At 39.3% G+C, this 12,352-nt stretch overlaps 1 protein-coding gene across 1 annotated transcript in view; it reads right to left on the minus strand.

The window, feature by feature from the left end:
• Positions 1-12,352, minus strand: part of HBP1 (HMG-box transcription factor 1) — a 52,836-nt gene that overhangs the window by 25,593 nt on the left and 14,891 nt on the right. Inside the window, 6 exon segments of the mRNA XM_089685193.1 lie at positions 1,668-1,745; positions 1,747-1,778; positions 2,967-3,078; positions 5,111-5,246; positions 7,061-7,295; positions 8,962-9,145. Of these exon segments, the coding sequence (XP_089541319.1) occupies positions 1,668-1,745; positions 1,747-1,778; positions 2,967-3,078; positions 5,111-5,246; positions 7,061-7,295; positions 8,962-9,145 (777 nt within the window).

Below are 12,352 nucleotides of genomic sequence, written 5' to 3' on the forward strand. Positions count from 1 at the left end.
AGATTATTTTATTTTTTTGTCAGCAGAGTACCTTGAGCGGCACTACAAGTAGTAACCGGGTAATATGGGTAAAATCATATCTAAATATCTAGCACTTATCTAAAACAATGTGTACAGAATTAGGCACTACTAACTTTGTTATTATAACTCTAATATACCAATTTATAAAAAATAAATAAAAAAACAATGTGTTCAGGAATTTGGAAGTAACATGTAGTATAACCAACACTGAAATTAAATTTTTTATAGCATGTCTTAAACTACCCTCCCTAAAGCTGATCTCCACCTTTTGATATATTTTACAGAGTTCACTTGGGCCAGCTTCGCCCAAATAACTATGTCCCTCACAAACCTGTGAGGCTGCTGGATGTGCGGTATAAACTGTATATAGCTGCAACTACACTGTGTTTTGCTGCGAGCTGAGACTTCGGCGCTCAGACAGAAAAAGTGATGTATTGTATCAATGAATACAAAGCTTCCTCCAATTGGCAGTCAGGGTTTGTGACATTAGCCTGCCTCTCTTGACTCAGCCAATCAGAGGAAGCTTTGTATGCACTAGTAGAATACATCGCTTACTCTGAATGGCTGAGTGCCGCTGTGATAGACTACTGTGTTCGTTGTCTGAGACTGGAAGTCTCGGCTTGCACCCGAAACACAGTACAGTATGCTGTATGTAGCCGCAGCTACATACAATTTATACTGCACGTCCCGCGGCCTCACAGGTTAGTAAGGGAATTCATTCGGGCCAAGATGGCCCAAAAGGAAACTATGTACAGTATATCAAATGTTGGAGATTAACTTTAAATACAAGAAGCATTTTATGCAAACTCAAGCAACACAGGTGCTACTTCCCAGCACATCTAATCAAACTTACTACAATGAGAATCAGTACCAGGTTTGTTCTGATTCCAATATACAGTATCATCCTCTCAGTAATAGACACAGTGGGGTTGGGTTACTAAAACTGCAGAGTGCAAAATCTGTTGCAGCTTCACATAGAAGCCAATCAGCTGATAGACTTTGACAATAAAACCTAACTGAACAAGCTAAAGTTAGATTTCGATTGGCTACCATGCACAGCTTCACCAGATTCTTAGTGTTCCAGTTTTAGTAAAGCTCCCCCAGTGTGGCATTTAGAACGGAACACATAATAGGGAATTGTAGAATGCTAGGCTTCATGAGTTTATAATAGGATTTTATAAACATTACAAAATAATATATTTTATAATAGAAATAATAGAAAAATAATAATAGAAATGATAATAGATATAATAAAAACACAAATTCTCTTCACCACAACACGATATACCCATGTGTGGCCAGTGAAACAATAGGAAAGAAGGTATACTACTCATAAAAGATTGTGTTATGCTGAATAAAAGATTTATTTGAGCTTTAATTAGGTAAAAGTATCACATTCCACAATGCTGCACACACAGCTCTGTGTATCTGTACTATACAAACATTTGAGTAATAAAACAAAACTGTAAAAGTCTACAAAGTAACGCATATAAAACTAAAGAGGCCAATGTTAATCCCTTATAAAAATCTCACTAACTCCTAACTGCATGAACTAGACGGCAGGTTTGTGATTTATACTATATGGCTTAACTATCTGCCATGTTTTTGTGAGGTCTACAGGTAGGAAGTTAAAAAAGAAGCACTACCTTCTGAGAGCCGACTGCCTCCCGTTCGTTTCTACAATGTACAATTTTGGCATAATCTTCCACGTCCTGCCACACTTTTCTTGCGTCCTTTATGAAAGCATAGACGTGTTCCTGAAGAAGATTAAAGAGGACAGAAAAATAAAGAATAAAATAAAAATCTAAATATAGATGTGAGGCACATGGAGTTATACTGGCAATGCTTTGTCTCATTCAGTATGACCCCATGCTGGTAATTGCACAAAGTACACTACAATGGAACAGGAAGGTTCAATCAAGTAATAGTTTGACTTGATAGTGATTACTTGATTGGTGAAAACTCTCCAAATAATTACACTTTGACAAATGAATATAAAATGGCTTGATTATTTTAATTGGCTGCTAGGTTGCCGTGCGAGTTCTCAGTATAGTATAGAATGAGTTCTATGGTCTGTTGGTGACAAATCACCAGAGAAAGATCAAAAGTAACCACAATGGACAGTCAGAATGAACATTATTCCATAACTTGATAAATGGTTTGTAGCCACTCCATGAACTTCTCACTTACTAACAATTTACTTTTACCAAAACACACAGGCATACGTGGTATTCCTAACTTTTTTTTTTCTCAAAAAATGCCACATGTATGTGACAACAGCACCTAACCCTGCACCCTGAAATACACAAATCGAAAAGTGGAGATGACACGGTCTAATGAGTTAATTGCCACTGAAATCAGGAGGGCAGTGTACAGCGGTTAGGTGATCCTTGAAAACTCATTTATTCAGGGAAGCTTACCCCACCTTTACCTAAAAACTGTACTTCAGCCACCCCTGCAGCGATTACCTTTTGTACCATTTTCCCCTCCCTTTAGATTGTAAGCTCCATGAGCATGACCCTCCTATTCCTATAGAGGGAGACCGTACTGTAATTGTACGGTCTCCCTCTATATTGTAAAGTGCCGCACAAACTGTTGCCACTATATACCATCCTGTCTAATAGCACTTTCATACAGGAGACATTTCTCATGCACAAGCAACAGAGCTTATCAATGATATCAAGTTCCATAAGTATCTCCCAGAGTTTACAGTCTGTAAATGTTGGAGCTCCATCTAGTGCGTAGAGGAAGCTTTCCATTTGAAATTGAACAAAGTTATAAAATGTTCCACAATGAGATAAAATATAAGTGATGCATTTGAGAACTACCAGTAACTACGTATTGTGCCTCATGATGTTATTAGTTGCTGTCCCACAATAAACTAAATAAACATGTGATCGTTATACTTTACTTTTTTTAAGCCAAAAGGATAATGTGCTGATTACCTTTCAAAAAACAGTGCCAAATGGTATGTGGCCAAGAATGGCACCATCCTAAGTCATCATCATCGGAAAATGACGACATGCAGAAAATGCCAGACTCCGATTCACTGTTTGCCTGAAATGCACACAACACAAAAGAGAATATAAACAAAATGTAAGTCAAGTGATGATTTCTGTGTGGGTTAGTAGCAACCATACAACAGCTCAGAAGTATGAATGAGGGGTTTCTAGTGTCTGAATAAACATGCTAGTGAGGGACATGAGAATTATTGGACTGAAGGGTTATACTGCCACTTACAGGAGTACTAAACAGTGAAAGGAAATGGGCATTTTGTCATCAGGATCACTAAAGTGCATTTGTTTTTTTAAATTCATTTCATTTAAAGTGATACTAAAGCTACCCTCACCCCCCCCCCCCCCCCCCCACCCTTGGGCTTCCCTGTGTGAAGAGGAAGAGAGGGGAGAATAGATCCAGCACTGTGCATGGTTGTATTTCCTCTCCCCTCTCTCTTTCTCTTCACGCAGGGCTCGAGAAACAATTGCTCCTGCCAATCCACTGCAGTGAGGAAGTAGGGGGCGGAGCTAAGCCCCACTAAGTGAGTCTATGGATCATGGCTCTATAGACACACAGCTCAGGAGCAGACACCATGTGCCTCCATAGCAAATGGCTTGCTATGGGGACACACTAAGAAGAAGAGGAGCCAAGATCACCGCCTGGAAACACGAGAAGAGGAGGATCAGTGCTGCTCTGTGCAGTACCATTGCACAGAGCAGGTGAGTATAACATGTTTGTTATTTTAATTTAAAAAAAAACTAGCCTTTAGAAACACTTTAACAGTGACATCATGGCTACTTTCATTCTCATTGGTCCCACTGAACATAGCCACCCTCTCTTGCTCGCTCCTGAGATGGACTAGGGAGTATGGAACTATAGTGTGCATAAAGCACTGTGCTGCTTGTTCCAAACAAAACAGAAGTGAGGGGGAAAGGAGAGTTTAGGGAGCTAACAGAGAACATTACAAGGATGCAGAAAATCAAAGTACGAAAGCATTAAATGAAAAAATAGATTACAGGGCCATTAAATAGTGGAGATGTATGGATTATAATTGGAATAGAATAAGGATATGGTTTCGTGTCACTTTAAGATAATGTTAAGGTCTACTAAGGAGATATTACAGCATTAAAAAGACAGGTACGGCCAAAGCTTCTGCTTATTTCCGCACTCCTGTGACCCAGGCTCTGCAGGAATCCCAACAATTATGTCGGGATCCACCCACATTCCTAACTGGCGCCACTGAGAGCCTGAGCCAGCCCCTCCCGCCCCCTCCACTGCCTGGCGCTCCAGTGAGTGCTGAAGGGGCAGAGCAGAGAGCCAGTGACTCTTTCAGTGGTTCTGCACAGAGCAGCCCTGGTCCTCCTTTTCTCAAGTCCCCTGCCAGCACTCCTGGCCTCTCCCTCTTGCCCTCAGAGAAAGCAGCTTGCTATGGGGCCACCCAAGCGGGCTTGTTCCCAAGGCGCTGCTCTGCGTGTTCATTCACACCCCTGCCCTCTCTCTCCTGATTGGCTCACTATCTGTAATTGATAGCAGCGGGAGCAAATAGTTCCTGTTGCTTTCTCAGCCAATGAGGGAGGGTCTCTGGAGAGCCAAGGCTCTTGTGCACATCACTGGATTGAATGCATGAAGGTAAGAAACCTTGATCCTTTACAACCACTTTAAGTGCATTACAGCAAGACCATCCATTCATCTTTCCCATGACCATCTTCCTTTGTACAACAGGACAGTTGACCAGCTATTCCTCATCACCTTCTGTTATATTAGAGGTCTGCTGTAACCAGTGGTTTTTATTTATGCAACAAAAGGGTACCTTCCAAGGTAGAAAACACTGGTCTTACCCAGGTATCGGGCTTGTATTACACATACTGGATATTTTTATTTATAATCCTGATCTATGGAGAAAGTGGGATTTCAGCTGCTCGAGTAGATACGTGGTTTTTAAAGTAAACAAAGAAAGCAAAAATTGTGAAATCTGAATAATCTCCATTTTTATGGGTACAACAAACCATATCTAATACAGGATCAAGACAGGCAGTTTGATCGTAGTACATGAAGTAATTTTATTCATATTGCTTAAGAAATAAAAACTCACTCGCTCATGTCTGACTGAGGTCTCTTCTTTCCAATCACATTTGGATAGATCGGACTCATTTACCGGGGAAACTGGTGGAGGGCGGGCATAGGAATGTAAACTTTTGCTGGTAGCTATTATGTGAACAGGTGATGATCTTAAAAAAAAAAAAAAAATATATAAAATAAAATGAAGAACCAGCCATGTCACACAAATTATGTAGATTTCATCAGTACCCTACTGTATATATTGCTCTATCACTTCAGACAATGGAAAGTACAAGAAATAACTACCGGTATAATACATTGTGGTTGATTTACTAAAACTGGAGAGTGCAAAATGTGGTGCAGCTCTGCACAGAAACCAATCAACTTCCAGGTTTTTTTTTTGTCAAAGCTTAATTGAACAAGCTGAAGTTAGAAGCTGATTGGCTACCATGCACAGCTGCACCAGATTTTGAACTCACCAGTTTTAGTAAAACAACCCCATAGTTTATGCTTGTACTAGAAAGAATACAGAATACACAATGTGTTTCTTCCTTACGTCCTCTGCTTCTGGTTCAACTAGAGAGCATTGAGAACAATAAATCCTTCACTGCATGAAGAACACTACCAACTCCATGTTGCCTTACTCCCTTGACTTGCCACTGCAAGGACTGGCTTCAGCACCGATAAAGTGCAAACATTCAGGGGGTTAGCAATTAAGGCTCAGAGTAAAGCATTTAAGTGTGGAGAACGGATAGGGTCAACGGACAGAACTGTTAGGTCAACAGTTAAGTGTTCGCATTAGGAGGTTACCTTTCAAGGGATAGGTTTAGGAGTTAAGTGATGTCTTAATTAATTGCCAGAGTTCGGTGGCCAGCTAAGGTTAAGCGTTAGATTAGGAATTCGACAAATGGAGACAGGATTAAATGTTAGGGACTGGCTGAAGGTCGGGGACATGGGTGCTGACCATGCAATCACTTGTGTTTTTTTCCAATCTGCCCTGTGTCAGGCTCAAACTAAGAGAAAGGAAACTGATGGAAAAATCCAATTAGAACCTGTAAAAGGAGTAGATCTACTGTTAACAGCAACTCACATCACAAACGGGGAGACTTACTAAAACTGGAGAGTGCAAAATCTGGTGCAGCTCTGCATAGAAACCAATCAGCTTCCAGGTTTTTTAGCCAAAGCTTACTTGAACAAACTGAAGTTAGAAGCTGACTGGCTACCGTGCACAGATGCACCAGATTTTGTGTACTACAATTCTAGTAAATCCTCCCCAAAGTAACCTTTATATAACATGAGGACCTACCTAGCCTATCTAGTGAATCTGTATCCAGTCAGACAGACCCTTGCACTACATAATTGTTGGCAGATCTAAAGATTGTACAATCAGAACGTATAGCATATGTGGGCCATAACCTACCATATATCTATTCTTTGTGATGCAAGATTCAGTTTCATGAAAAACACAAGATGGACTTCAGCAGTGTGATGATGCTCCCTCACAGTTCAACAGACAGGCAGATAAGAAAGAAATCTTCTCTGAAGCCTCAAACACACAATGAGAATATCGGACGAAGGTTTTTTTTTTTTTTTTGCATGCTAGTCTAATACTGAAAAATGCATACGACAGAATACAATTTTGGAAGTGACGCAATGTCTTGTATTGTAATATATTCTTTCATTTTTGAGCATGCGTGGTCTTGGTCTTCAGATTGTTTTTTTTTTTCGGAAGAATACTGTACTGATTAAACAAAAATCGTTAGTTCAGGTATGGTATGAGAAAAATGTTCATGTTTGTCACTTTGGATAATTTTGCATGAACTGTTGTGATTGGCTCTCAAAAGCGGTGTACGAACGATCAGTTTATTGTACAATCACTTTGAAATGGGTATTTTTCATCCGTTTTTCTGATTGTGTGTACTAGGCATTATCTGCCTGCTAAGCCCTAAGGAGCTGAAGAAGGGAAGACAGATATAAGCCATACCTATTGTAAAATGAACATTGCATTAAAGGACTCTGTGGACTTGTGGCAATGTTTGCCAGCTCAGCCAGCCAGTTTGTCCCACGGTCACATGAGTAGGCACTTTCAGACATATCTGAGGTATTCTGGTTCCAAGAAGGCACTGAATATTCCTGATGGGACACATTAGCATCAAGGTGAAACACCCCAGGTGATGATGTGGAGTCAGTCTGAACAGCTTGTAACTCGGGAAGATCATCTGAAAGAGAAGACCCCAATCAAACATTAAACAGAACACACTTCCCAAGAGAGATTTTACTGTACAATGCATTGCAACTTTACAAATCTGTGCATTGAAGAACACAAACTGTCCTTACTTTGTCAGAATATAAAACGGACAATTAGTAACTGCCAATATGTTAGGGCTGTAGCAGCTACTATGATAAACATTACTGAAGAATGTACAACATGTTTAAGACTGAAGGTCATAAAATACAGGAAAACAGGATTTGGTTTTAAAGAAAATAGCCAGACTGGTTTGTGAGACATTAAACAACTCCAGTGCCACCTACCTCCTACCTCCTGTGATGGTAAAAAAAAAAAAAAATAATAATTTATATATATATATATATATATATATATATATATATATATATATATATATATATATATATATATATATATATAGTACTCTCTACAAAACATGCACAATTCCCAATATTTTCTACAAGTTACATAAAAATACCTGTTGATCTGCCAGAAAACCAAGGTGCTTCTAACTTCTTGTTTGAACTGACAACACCTTATCTCTGCTGCAATGAAATCCATATCAGCATTGTCAGCCCTGCTCTGAGCTTCCATGCTGTATAACAGGACACCTCTCTCTCATATCATGCAGCAGAGAGAGTGGCCATCTCAGAGAGATGGGAGCACACTGGATTTCTGACAGACCAACCAGTATTCTTCTGTACTTGCAGCATTTTTAAAGGGAAAATATAGTGCAGAGATATACTACAACATGTTGTTATGATGGCTAGAAATACACTTTAAAGAAATCCTTTCCAAAGAAAAAATGTGGGCACTGCCTTTATCCTCTTTCTGAATTGCTAATCGCCTTGTTGTTGTGCTGATCCACAGGTTTCAGTACTTCCTAAATCACTGATTGGGAACAAGTGTGCAAATCAGAAGAGTCAGATTAAAGTCCTTATTAATATTCTTCTCCTGGGTTACCGATTTCAAATATTGAATCTAGCGGGCCAGCAGGACATCTTAGCAGCTAAAAGATTTATGTATTACAGGTACTTATATAGGACTGTCAATTTACACAGAGCTGTATATATTACATTCACATCAGTCCCTAACCCTCAAGGAGCATACAATCGAAGATCCTTAACTCACATTCATACATACACATACTAGGGCCAATTTAGACAGGAGCCAATTAACCTACCAGCATGTCTTTGGAGTGTGGGAGGAAACCAGAGTACCCAGAGGAAACCCACACAGGCACAAGGAGAACATGCAAACTCCAGGAAGGTAGTGACATGGTTGTGATTCGAACCAATGACCCTAGTACTGCCAGGCGGAAGTGCTAACCATTTGTGCTGCCTCAAGATTCAGGTTTATCTTAAAAAAAAGTCTCCTTTTACAATTCTACATTCATCACTCAAATCACAGCAAATGACTGCATTCAAGAGCACTCTATGTTGATGAATGCTACACAATACATAATACACCATATATAACGTGCATATTTATATTAAACTTGGCACAAATCTTTCCTAAATTCCCTCATGTGAACAAGCTTGTTCATTGCGATTGTATTTTACTAACACCAATGTGAGCATTGGTATTAACATTTGTATATAAGAGGCCTTACTTATTTACTATTACTCTACATGACTTCTAAATGGTACAATCCATACCAAGTTCCATGTGATCATCAGACGACTCGTATCCTGGAGAAGATGGGAGACGTTCATCACATTTAAGCATCTCCACAGACTCATTTATTACTGTAGGTCTTTTGTCCACAACTAACTGGACTTTCTGCAATGTGTTGGACATATCCTTTGTCTTCACTTCCCACACCATATTATAGCATTTATACTAGAAAAAAAAAAAAAAAAAAAAAGAAACAAAGTGAGAGAAACCATGAAATATCATGAAAAGAGAAAAAAAAATACATTTATAGCTTTGATAGATTTCATTAAGGGCTGTATTGGGGTTCATACACACTGGCTATAGTGGGCATTTTTTTTCTGCCTAGCATAAATCTCCTAGCGCCCGGGGAGCTGCATGCGCTGTGTACAGCCCATCATGTAAGTGAATGCAATACTCTTAAATGCTAATGATTCTTTGCATCAGTGTTTACCAGAGCATGTGCGTTTGACAATTTTTACATCTGTACATAAGTTTTCCATTGGGGAAATATGTCAGATGCACATGCAAACTCCATTGCAAAGAGGCATTGGCATTTACTAGAGTAAAAAATGCCTATAATAACCTGTGTATGTGAACCCTTAGGTCTCGTACACATGATGAGAATATTGGATGAATGATCATCCTCTTTTTTTTTTCACATGCTAGTCTCATATCGAAAGTGAAGAGGTTACCAAAGTTACGAAAAAATTTTTACGACAGAATAAAAATTCAAAAGTGATGTATTTTCAGACAAAAACTGTACTGAATATACGTAAATCACATGAACTGGTATTGTATGAGAAAAATTTTGTGCTTGTTCCTTTGAATAATTCTGGACAAAAGCGGTGTATGAACAATCAGATTATTGTATGATTGCTTCGATTTTCTGATCGTGTGTACCAGTCTTAAAGCAATTACGAAGTTAAAAATCAAATCTTAATAATCCCAAATAATCCTGCACTCACCAAAAATATAAAGAATTAAATTGAGAATCTTACCAAAAAATGTGAAGCTATAAGATTAGTATATTAAAGTGTTGCTGAAAATGCAACACTCTTATAAACACCTAGAACCAAAAATTGTGTAAGTAAATATCTAATAGTTTAGTAATAAAACACAATACAAATTAAACGCAAAGAGAATATAAAGTACTTGTGAAAAACTGCTCCAACTTTGTATTAACAGTACAATGGCCACACAAACCATAAACGTGCTCCCAATATCTGCGTGCTGCTACTCCTCTGTGCGCCTCCAGTCAATACTACCTCTTACCTCCACTCATTAACCAACTGTCAGATTTGGTCAAAGACAGTCAGCGGTTCTCTCTCATAAATGCCAATATGGTAGGGGAAAGAGTAAAAGACCTCTCATAGTGTAGTGACCCCAAACTGTCACTTTGTGAGCATAATTTGTTTTATATTCGAATAAACAGTGCACAAATTCTTTATACAGAAATAATCATGTTTCCTAGAATACAAGTAGCCCCCTTAAGTAAAAACATCCATCCACAGTGCAGTAAGTAAAATGGCCAACCACATACTTCCGAAATAATGATGTAATGTAAAGGAAATAGGTATTTGATCCCCTTCATAAAACATGACTTAGTACTTGGTGGCACTCCTTTGTTGCCTTGGCTGTGTGTTTTGGGACATTGTCATGCTGGAACACCCATCCATGACCCATTTTCAATGCCCTGGCTGAGGGAAGAAGGTTCTCACCCAGGATTTGATGGTACATTGCCCCATCCATCATCCCCTTAACAGAAAAACACCCCCAAAGCAGAATGTTTCCACCACGTTTGACAGTTGGGATGGTGTTCTTGGGGTCATAGGTAGCATTCTTCCTCCTCCAAACATGGCGAGCTGAGTTGATGCCAAAGAGCTCGATTTTGGTCTCATCTGACAACACTTTCAACCAGTCTTCTGCATCATTCAGATGTTCAGTGGCAAACTTCAGATGGGCTTGGACATGTGCTTTCTTGAGCAGAGGGACCTTGCAGGCACTGCAGGATTTCAATCTTTGTCGGTGTAGTGTGTTACCAATTGTTTTCTTGGTGACTGTGGTCCCAGCTGCCTGGAGATCATTGACAAGATCCTCGTGTAGTTCTGGGATGATTCCTCACTGTTCTCATGATCATTGACACTCCACGAGGTGAGATCTTGCATGGTGCACCAGACCTACAGAGACTGACAGTTGTTTTGTCTTTCTCCCATTTGCAAATGATTGCACCAACTGTTGTCACCTTCTCACCAAGCTGCTTGGCGATAGTTTGGTAGCCCAGTTCAGCCTTGTGAAGGTCTAAAATCTTGTCCCTGACATTCTTGGACAGCTCTTTTGTCTTTGTCATGGTGTGGAGTTTGGAATCTGATTGTTTGATTGCTCCTGTGGACAGGTGTCTTTTATACAGGTAATAAAATTAGATTAGCAGCACTCCCGTTAAGAGACTGCTTCTAATCTCAGCTTACTACTATGAAAGACACCTGATAGTCAGAAATCTTGCTGAATGATAGGGTATCAAATACTTATTTCCCTCATGAACATGCAAATCCGTGTATAATTTGTTAGACATGCATTTCGTTTGAATGTTTTGTTGCTATTCTGTCTCTCAGTGTTATAATACACCTACCATTCGATTTTTAGACTGATCATTTCTTTGTGAGTGGGAAAACATTCAAAATCAGCAGGGGATCAAATACTTATTTCCTTCACTGTAACACATGCCTAATTCACTACTAAGGAATTAAAGGTGTAACTACATGCAAACCTTTTTTTTATTTCAATTTTGGATAATGAGGTTTTTTTTCTGCCATCTGTGTCCCTCTGGGGAGATTTTCTTCACTTCCAGTATCAAACCCAAAGAGGAAGTGAGAGGAAATTCCTCCAAAGTGAGGAAATCCCAGAGTGTCACCAAAACTAGTGTCCCTATTGGAAGATTTACTCTCTATAACTGTTTTAAAGTTGACCAAACATTTAGGCTTTGGTTTTTACTTTAAAGGTTTGATGAATAATGGAAAACAAGACCAACAGAAAGGATGAATCTCCCTAAAAGGGGCAGAGGTGGCAACAGAAATTGACAGATGTTCAAATCCCTCTCCATTCTATCAAAAATTAAAAAATAGTTGCCTTAAGTTATACTTTAAAAGACAAAGACTCAACAAAGCTATACAGTTCCTGCTATGACTAACAGCAAAAAACATCCATATAGGCATCTGGGTGCAAACATACTTTAAGTATGCCCAATAACTGCCAATAATAAATTGCAGATCTGAACCAAATTGCCAGAAAGAGTCTATGAGGTGTCCATAATGTAACGTGAATGAGGTTCCTACGCTCAATAAGGGCTCTGTGAACGGAGAAGCTGGCCAAGGCCACTTGGGGTGAGGTGCCAGGTGT

This window comes from Staurois parvus, unplaced genomic scaffold (assembly GCF_062004578.1).
Source record: "Staurois parvus isolate SC_StPar_1 unplaced genomic scaffold, SC_StPar_1.0 ptg000019l, whole genome shotgun sequence".
NCBI lineage: Eukaryota > Metazoa > Chordata > Amphibia > Anura > Ranidae > Staurois > Staurois parvus.